Source organism: Gopherus evgoodei, chromosome 4, assembly GCF_007399415.2.
Source record: "Gopherus evgoodei ecotype Sinaloan lineage chromosome 4, rGopEvg1_v1.p, whole genome shotgun sequence".
Lineage (NCBI taxonomy): Eukaryota > Metazoa > Chordata > Testudines > Testudinidae > Gopherus > Gopherus evgoodei.
Window position 1 is genome coordinate 152,877,274 of NC_044325.1, and position 10,748 is coordinate 152,888,021.

Genomic DNA, 10,748 nt, shown 5'->3' on the forward strand with positions numbered 1-10,748 from the left:
CTGGGCTCATTTACTCCACTAGGGAGCAGCAGGGATCCACACACACAGCCCCGAATCCCTCTAGCAGGAGGCAGCACTGTGCACATGTGCACACGACCGCTTCCCTCCAGCAGGGGGCAGTGTTATGCACACGCGCGCGCACACACACACACACATCCCTCCAGCAAGCAGCAGTGCTGCACACACATGACTGATTCCGTCCAGTAGAGGGCAGTGCTGCACACTCACACCCTCTTAATTTACACCCTTTATTAATAAAGTCCCCAGCTCCCCACTCCAGCAAATAACTCCCCTCTGGGAGCCTGTTTAATTCACCCCCCATCCCCTGGCAGCACGTCCGAGTGGGGTCTAGTTGGCGTGTCCATGCTGTGGGGAAGTCCTGGGTGTCAGACATTGTCAGACCCCAGGCATCCCACGTTGAGAGGCGGGTCTCCCTCCTCTCTGGCATGACCTCTGACCCCAGCTGTCCCTAAGCCACAGGGCTCATCTGCAGCTGCTCAGCCAGGTCCTGGGCAGGGCGATGGAGGGCCTGGTGCTGCAGCAGGTTGGATTTCTGGGTGAACGCCTTCCCACACTGGGGGCACTGGTAGGGCCGCTCCCCGCTGTGGATGCGCCGGTGCTGGGCGAGGTGGGAGCTCCAGTTGAAGCCCTTCCCGCAGTCAGGGCAGCAGTGGGATTTCTGGCCCGTGTGCAGGGAGCGGTGCTGGGTCAGGTGCTTGCCATGGCGGAAGCTGCGCCCGCACTCGGGGCACTGATAGGGTCTCTCCGGTGTGTGGGTGCGCAGGTGCTGCAGCAGGTTGGAGCTGTCGCCGAAGCCCTTCCCGCAGTGGGTGCAGACAAAGGGGCGCTCACCGGTATGGGTGCGCCGGTGCTGCAGCAGGTTGGAGCGCTGGCTGAAGGCCTTGCCACACTGGGCACAGGGGAAGGGGCGCTCGCCGGTGTGGGTGCGCCGGTGCTGTGCTAGGTGGGCATTGTGGCGGAAGCCGCGCCCACAGTCAGGGCAGCTGTAGGGTTTCTCCTCGGTGTGGGTGCGCCAGTGCTGTGCCAGGTTGGAGCTCTGGTAGAAGCTCTTCCCGCACTCCCCGCACTTGTAGGGCTTTTCGCCAGTGTGGATCCGCTGGTGCCGGATCAGGAGGGTGCTGCGGGCAAAACTCTTCCTGCACTCGGGGCACTGGTAGGGCCGGCCTGTCCCACCCTGACTCTGCCCCTGCTCAGGGGTCCCGTGCGGCTCCGCTCCCACAGGCCCTGCCTGCTGAGGATTCTCCTTTTCCATCCCGGCACCTGCTGGGAGAGAGAGAGAATGCAGCTGGGGCTCATTCCCAGTGCTGGGGAGAGAGGGGGGGTTTGTCGCTGAGCAGAAAACCTGATGAGCAGAAAGCAAATCCCCCAAACCCTTCCCTGAGGGGAGAGGAGGGGCCAGGGCTGCCCCAACAGCCCAGCTGAGCCCTCTGAGAAAGGCTGGTGGTGGGGAGGGCTCCTGCTGGGGGTGGGATCCAGGAATGACACCTGCCATGAGGACAGGGCACCTGCTGGGGATGACACTGAGCGAGTGGAGACAGACCTGGGGGGCTCCCGGAAGCTTTGCTGGGATCCCACCTGTTCCCTTCACTCCTTGACAGTCTCCGAGCTGGCGTCACTCATTCCTCACCTGTGTGGGCGCCTCTCGGGGTCTCCCTTTCCTCGGAGCCCTGGAAATCCGGGACCCTCAGCTCTTTCTCTTGCTCCATCCGGGAGGTCACGGTCGGGTCGGGGACAGGGAATCCTGCTGTGAGGAAGGAAACAGGCGAGAGGGGCTTGGTTAAATTTCCCCCGAAGTCTCGGTATGGAGAACACACTCTGGCTTTAACCTGGGCCCCGCTTTCTGCTGGGGGGACACGGGATCCGCACTGGGGGCGCACAGGGTCCCTGAGCTGCTGGGCCTGGGGGCAGCAGGGCTGATCCCCCAGAAATCTAAGCAGGGAAGAGCCCTGAGCCAAAGCTGCCCTGGGGCCATCAAAGCCCATCGAGTCCCTAATCCCCGAGGGGCAGCGGCGCCTCACCCAGCGAGATCAGAGTCTGGTAATTCTCCTGCATGACATCCCTGTAGAGCTGCCTCTGCCCTGCGTCCAGGAGCCCCCACTCCTCCCGGGGGCCCCCGCCTCGAGCCCCACCGGCGCCTGGAACCCCCGGGGCAGGGACCCCGCTCAGCACCTGCCAGGCTGGGCAGGAACTAAGGGGGTGGAGACGGGCTGGGGCTGGGGCTGAGAGCTGGTCCAACTCCTAGGTCTGTCCCCTTTGCAAGGGACTCTGGGAAATGAAGTTTCCCTTTGCAATGCACCATGGGCAGGGTTGGCCACTTGGGAGATTTCTGGCCCACCTCCTCTTGCATATTCATAATGGAGGTGGGGAGCTGTAACTTTCCTGTGCTAGCCTGGCAGGGACAGGGAGCTGCAGGAGGCAGAACTGAGAACCAAGTGAATGGCCGAAGGCCATATCAGGCACTAGTTCTGATCCAGCCCCAGCCAGGGGCAGGGGACTGGCTGGCTCAGGGAAATGGACATGGAACCCTTCCCCTCTAGGGGGTGCTGCCCCCTACTAGTTGGGGTCTGTTACACCCACTCATAATGCAACAGAGGATCTTTCCTTTGGGTGTTTGAAGCATAACCAGGCTGGGGAAGCCCCCTGCTAAACGTCAGCAGGTGGGAGACAAGGAGTGTCAGGCTCACCCAAAATCATGAGAGTTGGTAAAAAGAACAGATTTTGGGTTATTTTTCTTTGCCTTCTGCTTTGTGAGCCTTTAGGCTGCACGGGGGTCACATTTTTCTTTCAGAATGAAGGCTGGAATTATCACATCTTCACTTGACTCCAGGAGCTGGGGCTTTAAGGAAAAATAATTAGTATGAGACTCATGAAAAATCGTGACAGCTGGCAACACTGTGGGAGGGGATTCTGCCCTGCCCTGTCTGATGTTTCCATCTCTCCCCAGGAGAATGTGGAGGCAAATCAACATCCCCAGGCCAGTCCCTTGTCTGTGGGACCAGAGATCCAGGCATCTCATGAGAAGTATGCAATAGCAGTGACATGTTGGATTAATACGTGTTGACTTATCTACATAATATAGATTCCTTCCCCCACCCCCGTCATTCCCCCCAACCGTCATTTCTGGTTGGCTCTGCCCACCCACCCCAACCCCATCCCCCCCTCTAGCTCCCCCCAAGGGCTCCTTCACCATAGAGCAGGGGTGGCCAACCTGACCCTGAAGAGCCAGAATGTACCAATGTACATTGCCAAAGAACCACGGTAATACGTCAGCAGCCCCCCATCAGCTCCCCACCCTGCGCCTCCCACTCATCAGCAGTCGTGCAGATCAGCACCTCCCGATCAGCTGTTTTGTGGTGTGCAGGAGACTCGGGGCAGGGGGGAGGAGCGAGGACATGTCAGGCTCAGGGGAGGGAGCGGGAAGGGGTGGAGTGGGAGCAGAGCCTGTGGCAAAGCCAGGGGTTGAGCAGTGAGCACCCTCGGCATATTGAAAAGTTGGCGCCTGTAGCTCCAGCCAGAGTTGCTGCCTATACAAGGAGCCGCATATTAACTTCTGAAGAGCTGCATGTAGTTCTGGAGCCACAGGTTGGCCACCCGTGCCAGAGCACTGATCCCCCACAGCCACCCTGAGGCCATAGAAATGTAGCTAAGAGTGGCTGTCTGCATTGGTCCACTCTACCCATTATGTCACTCCGTGCACTAGCATTGTCCAGGGCTGTAGGCCAGCTGAGAGAAATTCTAGGGCAGGGTCTCTATGGTGAGTCTTCCAGGCACCCTCCAGGAGTCTAATAACCATAGAAGCAGCAAAGAATCCTGTAGCACCTTATAGACTAACAGATGTTTTGGGGTATGAGCTTTCATGGGTGAATACCCACTTCATCTGATGAAGTGGGTATTCACCCACGAAAGCTCATGCTCCAAAACGTGTTAGTCTATAAGATGCCACAGGATTCTTTGCTGCTTTTACAGATCCAGACTAACACGGCTACCCCTCTGATACCTAGTTTTCTCTGCCAGCCTTGCCACAGAAATATGGCCAGAGCGACCACCTATGTAGTACCAATCTAGCCATGTCACTATCCATATCTCTATGATTATGGGTTGGGGAGCATTATGATCTAGGGCAGAGCTGGTGCTAGGCATAAACAGACTGAGCAATTGCTTAGGGTCCCAAGCAGCTTAAGGGGGACCCCTATTTGCTTGTTTTAGTATTGGGGGGAGCCAAAAATATTCCTGCTTTGGGCCCCCAATGGGCTAGCACCTGCACTGATCTAGGTATTTTCAAGCTTTTTGATACCAGGGACCAGCTAGCTGCTCCCTAAACTGTGTTAGGGAGATCTCAGGGACCTGCGCTGATCCACAGACCAGTCATTGAGAAACACTGCTCCAGAGAGTACAGTGCCCTGGAGGGTGTTACAATCTAGAAGAATTCTTGGGGAGTCTCTATTATTTGGTCTCCTGCAGGGGTTACACTCTGGGACGTCTTCCAAGCATCTCTATGGTTTAGAATCCTGAAGGAGTCTGGGAGGGCTGCTGAGAGTTGCTAATCTCCTTGAAGGGATTATGCTGTGGGAGGATTTGCAAGAGTCTCTATGATTTGGAGTCCTGATGGGGTTACGCTCTGGTAGAGTTGCCAGGGGTCTCTATGGTTCAGAATTCTGGAGTGGGGTTACAGTCTGGGAGGTCTCGCAGAGGTCTCTCTCAGTATAGTCTGGACCCCACCACAGAACTGGGAGCCTCCTAGCCTATCTGGGAGCCCAAGCAGCTTCTGAGCTTCTCTGGCAGCACAGCAACACGTCCAGGGCCATTCTGACCCCCAAGATGGGGTCCACAGCACAGACACAGGCAAATCATAGAGGAAGGGAGTTTATTTCCTACAGGCACAACATGCTAACACAACAAGAGACTCAATCGGTCACAAAATCCAGCAGGGGAGCAGGATCCAGGCACCTGTTGGGAACAGGTTTGGGCTGGGGCCAGACTGACTTCTGGGAAGCTCTCTGGCTGCTCCAGGCCCAGGAGGGGATGTTCCCCATGTGTCACTGGGCTCCTGAACATGCAGCTCCATGCGCTGCAAAGAGAGCCAGGTGCTGGAGAGAAGGAGACAGGCTGCCCCCCCCCGTCTGGGTGTGTCCATTTGTCCAGCCTCTCTGGTACCCAGCAGTCTCACATGCCCACAGCTCCTGAACCCTCTGTGAAAGGGTGAAGGAGCAGAGAGCGTGGTCCAGAGGCAGCCAGATTCTGGAGAGTGAAGGGATGGTGTCGTTCCCCTACACCCTCCCCGCCCCCAGGATGGCCACAGGCATTAGGGGACAGGATGAGCCTGCAAGAGTTAATGATCCATGCACAGTGGGGGGGTGGGAGAGCAGGAGAGGCCCCCAAACTGGGGCACTTTGCCCCCAGCTCCAGCATGGATGGGATTCCCAGGGCACCAAGGAGAAACTTGGATCCTCTTTCTCCAAAACTCCCCCAAAACCTTTTCTTCCGCTGAGTCCACACCCTGACCCAAACCTCCTCCCCGACCATTCACACGAATTTGAAATAACCCATCTGCCCCCACCCTCATTCCGTTCCGATCCTTCAGATGAGCCTATGTATCTTGCTGAGTTCCCATATCAACACTTTTCAGCCGAGATCCCAAAGCACTTTCCCAAAGGCAGGTCAGCACACAGCACTGTCCCCTTTTCCCAGATGAGGCACTAAGGCAGAGACAGGGGAAAAGAGTCACCCAAGAGCACAAAAGCAAGTGTCAGAGCCAGGGGTAGAACCCAGGAGTCCTGTCTCTCAACCCCCACCTTGCTCTCACCACTAGATCCCACTCTCCTACCAGAGCCAGGATAAAAACACAGGAGTCCTGTCTCCCTGCCCCTCTCTCTCTCTCACCCCTGGTCCCCACTCCTTTTCCAGAGTCAGGGAAGGAATCCAAGTGTCCTGACTCCCAGCCCCCTGCTCTAACCACTAGACTCTACCCCCAGGGAACCTAGGAGTCCTGGTTCTCAGCTCTCTCCCTGCTCTAAATCCCCTCCCAGGGACACCCCCATGGGATTCCTGTGTCCCCTCCTGGTCAGCCGAGGTATTTCTGGATGTGTCCGAGTGGGCCAGCTCCCGCAGCCGCTCCCCAGGCAGGGCTGGTGTCTTCACGGTGCGTGCGCCGGTGCTGCCGCAGGTTGGAGCTGAGGCTGAAGGCTTTGCCACACTGAAGGCAGGCAAAGGGTTTCTCACCGGTGTGGGTGCGGTGGTGTTGCAGGAGGGCCGAGCTCTGGGCGAAGGCCTTGCCGCACTCGGTGCAGTGGTACGGCCGGTGCCCGCGGTGGCTGCGCTGGTGCTGCATGAGGTTGGAGCTCTGGCTGAAGCACTTGCCACACTCGGGGCAGGGGTAGGGCCGCTCGCCCTTGTGGCTGCGCTGGTGCTTGACCAGGGTGGAGGAGACGCTGAAGCTCTTGCCACACTCGGGGCAGCGGTAGGGCCGCTCGCCGGTGTGGGTGCGCCGGTGCTTCGCCAGGTCGGCGCTCTGACTGAAGCCGCGCCCACACTCCGCACAGGCGAAGGGCTTCTCGCCCGTATGCACCCGCCGGTGGGTCACCAGGTGCGAACTCTTCCCGAACACCTTCCCGCACACCCCGCATGGGTGGGCCTTGGAGGCGGCCGGGGGACGGTGGTGGCTCTTGCGGTGCTGCGAGAGGGCCGAGCTGAGGGGGAAGCAACGTCCGCAGGCCCCACAGCGGTAGGGGCGGTGTTCCGTGTGCTCACGCACGTGCTGCACGAAGTCCAGGCTCAGGGCGAAGGCGCGCCCGCAGTCAGGGCACTTGTAGGGCGGCTCACAGCGGTGGGTGCGGCGGTGTTGGCGCAGGTGGGAGCTCTCGGCGAAGGCCTTGCCGCACTCGCCGCATTTGTAGGGCCGCTCGCCCGTGTGCGTGCGCTGGTGGCGGATCAGTTGGGAGCTGAGCGTGAAGCTCTTCCCACACTCAGTGCATTTGTAGGGGCGCTCCCCGGTGTGGATGCGCTGGTGCTGGCTGAGGTTGGAGCCGCGGCTGAAGCTCTTCCCGCAGTCGGGGCATTTGTAGGGTCTCTCCCCGGTGTGGGTGCGCTGGTGGCGAGTCAGCAGCGAGCTCTGGTTGAAGGCCTTGCCGCACTCGCCGCATTTGTAGGGGCGCTCCCCGGTGTGGATGCGCTGGTGCCGGATGAGGTGGGAGCTCTGGTGGAAGCTCTTCCCGCACTCGGGGCATTTGTAGGGCTTCTCACCCATGTGGGTGCGCTGGTGCACCAGGATCTCCTGCAGGGGGCTCTCGCACACTGTCTCCCAGTCGGGCCGGCCCTCCCCCTGCTTGGGGCTGCCGTAAGACTCCGTTGCTGCAGGCCCTTCCCGCTGCAGATTCTCCTCCGTCCTGGCACATGCTAGGAAACAGAGATTCCAGACAGGGCTCATTCCCTGGCCACAGGAGACAGCGGTCGGGAAAGAGAGCAGAAAACCTGATGGTCAGGAAGCTGAATCCCCCCAACCCTTCGCAAGAAGGGAGAGGAGAGGCCACATCTGCCCCAGTGGCTCAGCTGCCGCAGGGGACCCACGACTGCTGCCCTGCCAACTCACAGTGGGATCTGGTCTGCTCTACTCTTCCCTGCTAAGCAGGATCTGGTCTGTTTGGCTGCCGGATGGGAGACATCCACCCCCCAGCCCAGTAGCTGATGGGTATGTGCAGGGTGACGCTACCCCTCAGAGATCCCAACCCCGCAGGGTCTCTCCTCTCTGGCCTGTGTGGTGGGGCTGTGTTGGGAAGTGGTCCCAGCTGAACTGCAGCAAAGAGACCCTCCCTCTGGCAGGGCAGATCCCAGCTGTGCCCAGAGAGATGCCAGGGCTGGCACAGGCCTGGGGAGCTGGCTCTGCTCCCTGGCCTGCCCATACCACAGAGATGGGGCCTAGAACATATATCGCCCTGGCCCCGCACCTCAGTAACTACAGAGGTGGAGCCTAGAGGTCCCTACCCACCTGTATCCATAGTGATGGGGGTCTAGCCCCTTCCACATCTCCCCATCCCATCTCTATGGAAACAGAATTGGGTGAGGAGGGGTGTTGCTCTGGGAGATTTTAGGATCCTCAGTGGCCCTTGGGGTTCCCCAGCTGTCATGGAGGGAGCAGAAAGAGGCAGTGCTGGGCACTGGGGGATACAAAGGGGGGCATCTGGCCCCACAGGGTGCAGGAGTTGGAGTCCAATTCCCCGCCACTGCTGGGCGCGTTCCTCATGCCTGTGGATGGTGTCACACAGTAACAGGAATGGGGGAGGGCAAAAGGGATGGGGGAATGGAAGACAGAACTTGGGGAGGCTCCCAATGGCTTTGCGGGGAAACCAGCTTTTCCTTTCACTCCAGTCCCTAAGCCAGTGTCACATTCCTCACCTGCGCGGGCACCTCTCAAGATCTCCCCTTCCTCGGAGCCCTGGAGATCTGGGACCCTGGGCTCTTCCCCTCGCTCCAGCTGGGAGATCCTGGCTGGGTCAGGGAACCCTGGTGAAGGGCCAGGCATGATCCCAGTCATGTGGAGCGAGCTGCTGAATTCAAACACACTGTTAGGTTTCCCCTTCTCATTCTGGTGCCATCCACTGTTAGCACCCCACTTCCAGAGGGCCCCTTAGCCAAGAGCTTAATTAAGAGGGGACCTAATCATGGTACCATCACTCAACACCCCCCAGCCCAATAGTTGGCGTTGGCACAATTTACAACCACAAGAAGATGCTTTATTCCCAGCTGATTCCACTTCCACATGCCACAGAATGCTCCACACCTGCCCCGGGGCATTATCGTGCCCTAGAAAGCAGCTGTTGGTCTCAATGAGTTTTCCATGCTAAAGGTTTTCATTTAATCACTTCTGAACTGTGAAAGGCAAGGCACTGAACAAGATGAAACCAGAGATAGGAAGAGACATGTACTAAGTGCCCAGAATGTACAATTAGCAGCAGAACTTCAGTTTTAACCAAGGGAAAAAACATATTTCTAGCTGTCATAGGTGCACAGAAAATCTGGAGAACATGACCCAACATCTGCCTGAGTCTGCAGAGAGCCTGAACTGATCACTCTGAGGCCTGGTCCACACGACACGGGTAGGCTGATGTAAGGCAGCTTACATCAAACTGGCTTTGTAAGCATCTACACTAAAATGTAGCTCCCACCTATGTAACTTGCCTACTGCACCGACTTAATAACTCCACTTCAGCAAAGGCGTAGCGCTTAAGTCAATGTAGTTAGGTCAAGACAGTGTCCGTGTAAAAACTGCATTACTGACCTTGACCCTTGCTGCCTTTCAGAAACCAACACCCAATGCCCCATACTGGTAGCTAATAAGCTCCTGGTAAGGATGCGCACCACTGACACAAGGAGCCTAGTGCGGACGTGTAAAACTGATTCAATCAACTTAATATCGTAGCATAGACTTGCCCTGAAAGGCATGAATTGCCTCCACTCTTCTCAGTGGGGGCATCGACTCTGAAACCTAATGATGGCATGTCACATGTCAAAGTTGTTGGGCTGCCACTTCCAGCTCAGGCACTTCTCTCAAACCATCCCCCCTGGGTGCTCACACCTTCAGCCAGCCCCGACCCCGCTACCCCCAATACACATGCCAATTCCAGGAGGCGAACACCATCAACACAGAAATCACTGGGGCCCGGAGAACCAGGAGGGTGGGGGAGAAGATTAAGCACCCAGACAGCCCCCTCACATCCTGGACTCCTGGGTTCCATTTCTGCCCCATTCAGTACAGGCCGGGGGGAGTTATTGAAACATGGCTCCTGTACAATTTCCAGCTGGAATTGGGGCCACACGCCCCGGGGCTGTGCCGGGGAGGGCTTTGCAACCATCGCAGCACTCTCCCCTCTGCTCCTGGGGGCCCCCGTGGCCAGATCACCTGGGCTTAGCATCTATCGCTTCCCCAGCCCCACCCCGCCGCTGCCTGGGGGCGGGGGTGTCTGTCCAGTCCCAGCCCCCTTCGGCTCCGATCCCCTCCTCACCGCGGGCAGCGATTTCCTGCCTCGCCTGCTGTTTCTCGCCCCAGCTCAGCGCCCGGCCGGGGCGATCCCCTCCCGGGGCCGGGGCTGCAGGCGGAGACGCGGCCCCGCGGCAGGAGTGGCCGGCAGCGGGTCTCTTTGTGCGCTCCCCTCCCGCTGCCAGGCGCACACACAACACAACACAAGGCGGGGGGATTGCTGGGAACAGGAAGGTCCCTGCCTTATTCCGTCCCCTCCTTGCAACAGTTCCTGATCTCGCCTAGGAATCGCCCCGGGGGGGTGCGGGGGGGGGGCCTGCGATGCCCCCAGCCCAGCTGAGAGGAGAGCCAGGAGCATTAGCACGTGCCCTGAAACCCGGGGCTACTTGCACCCCCAATGCGCAGCAGGGTCACTGGATCCGGGTTGGAGCGGGGTGAGGGCGCAGGAGGGAGCCCCACAGTCCGGGCAGGCCCCCGCGTGGTGCTGAGGGGGCACCGTGCGGAGCAGTGGGGGGCTCAGCAGGGGGCGCTCTCCCTTCACAGACAGGGATGGCCCCAAATGCGCCACTAGAGGGGGCTGTGTACTCGCTGCAGCAGCCCCTGGTGGCGGTCTGAGGCATTGCATACGCCTGGCCCCTGAAACCTGGTTCAGTCCTGAACTTTTCATCCACAGGCCCTTTGGGTTCATGGAACAGCACAAACCAGCCCCACTAAGACCAGCTGGAGACTAGGGGCAGAGCTTTAGTCACTCACCTTC

General features: G+C 58.9%; 1 protein-coding gene across 1 annotated transcript; it reads right to left on the reverse strand.

The window, feature by feature from the left end:
- Positions 1 to 234: 234 nt before the first annotated feature.
- LOC115651482 (zinc finger protein 345-like) lies at positions 235 to 9,944 on the reverse strand. The gene is made up of 3 exons (XM_030562577.1): positions 8,410 to 9,944; positions 6,177 to 7,413; positions 235 to 1,139 (listed from the first exon to the last, which is right to left on the reverse strand). The coding sequence occupies exons 1-3, from the start codon at positions 8,546 to 8,548 to the stop codon at positions 470 to 472; spliced, it is 2,046 nt and encodes a 681-aa protein (XP_030418437.1). The 5' UTR covers positions 8,549 to 9,944; the 3' UTR covers positions 235 to 469.
- Between the last annotated feature and the right edge of the window lie 804 nt (positions 9,945 to 10,748).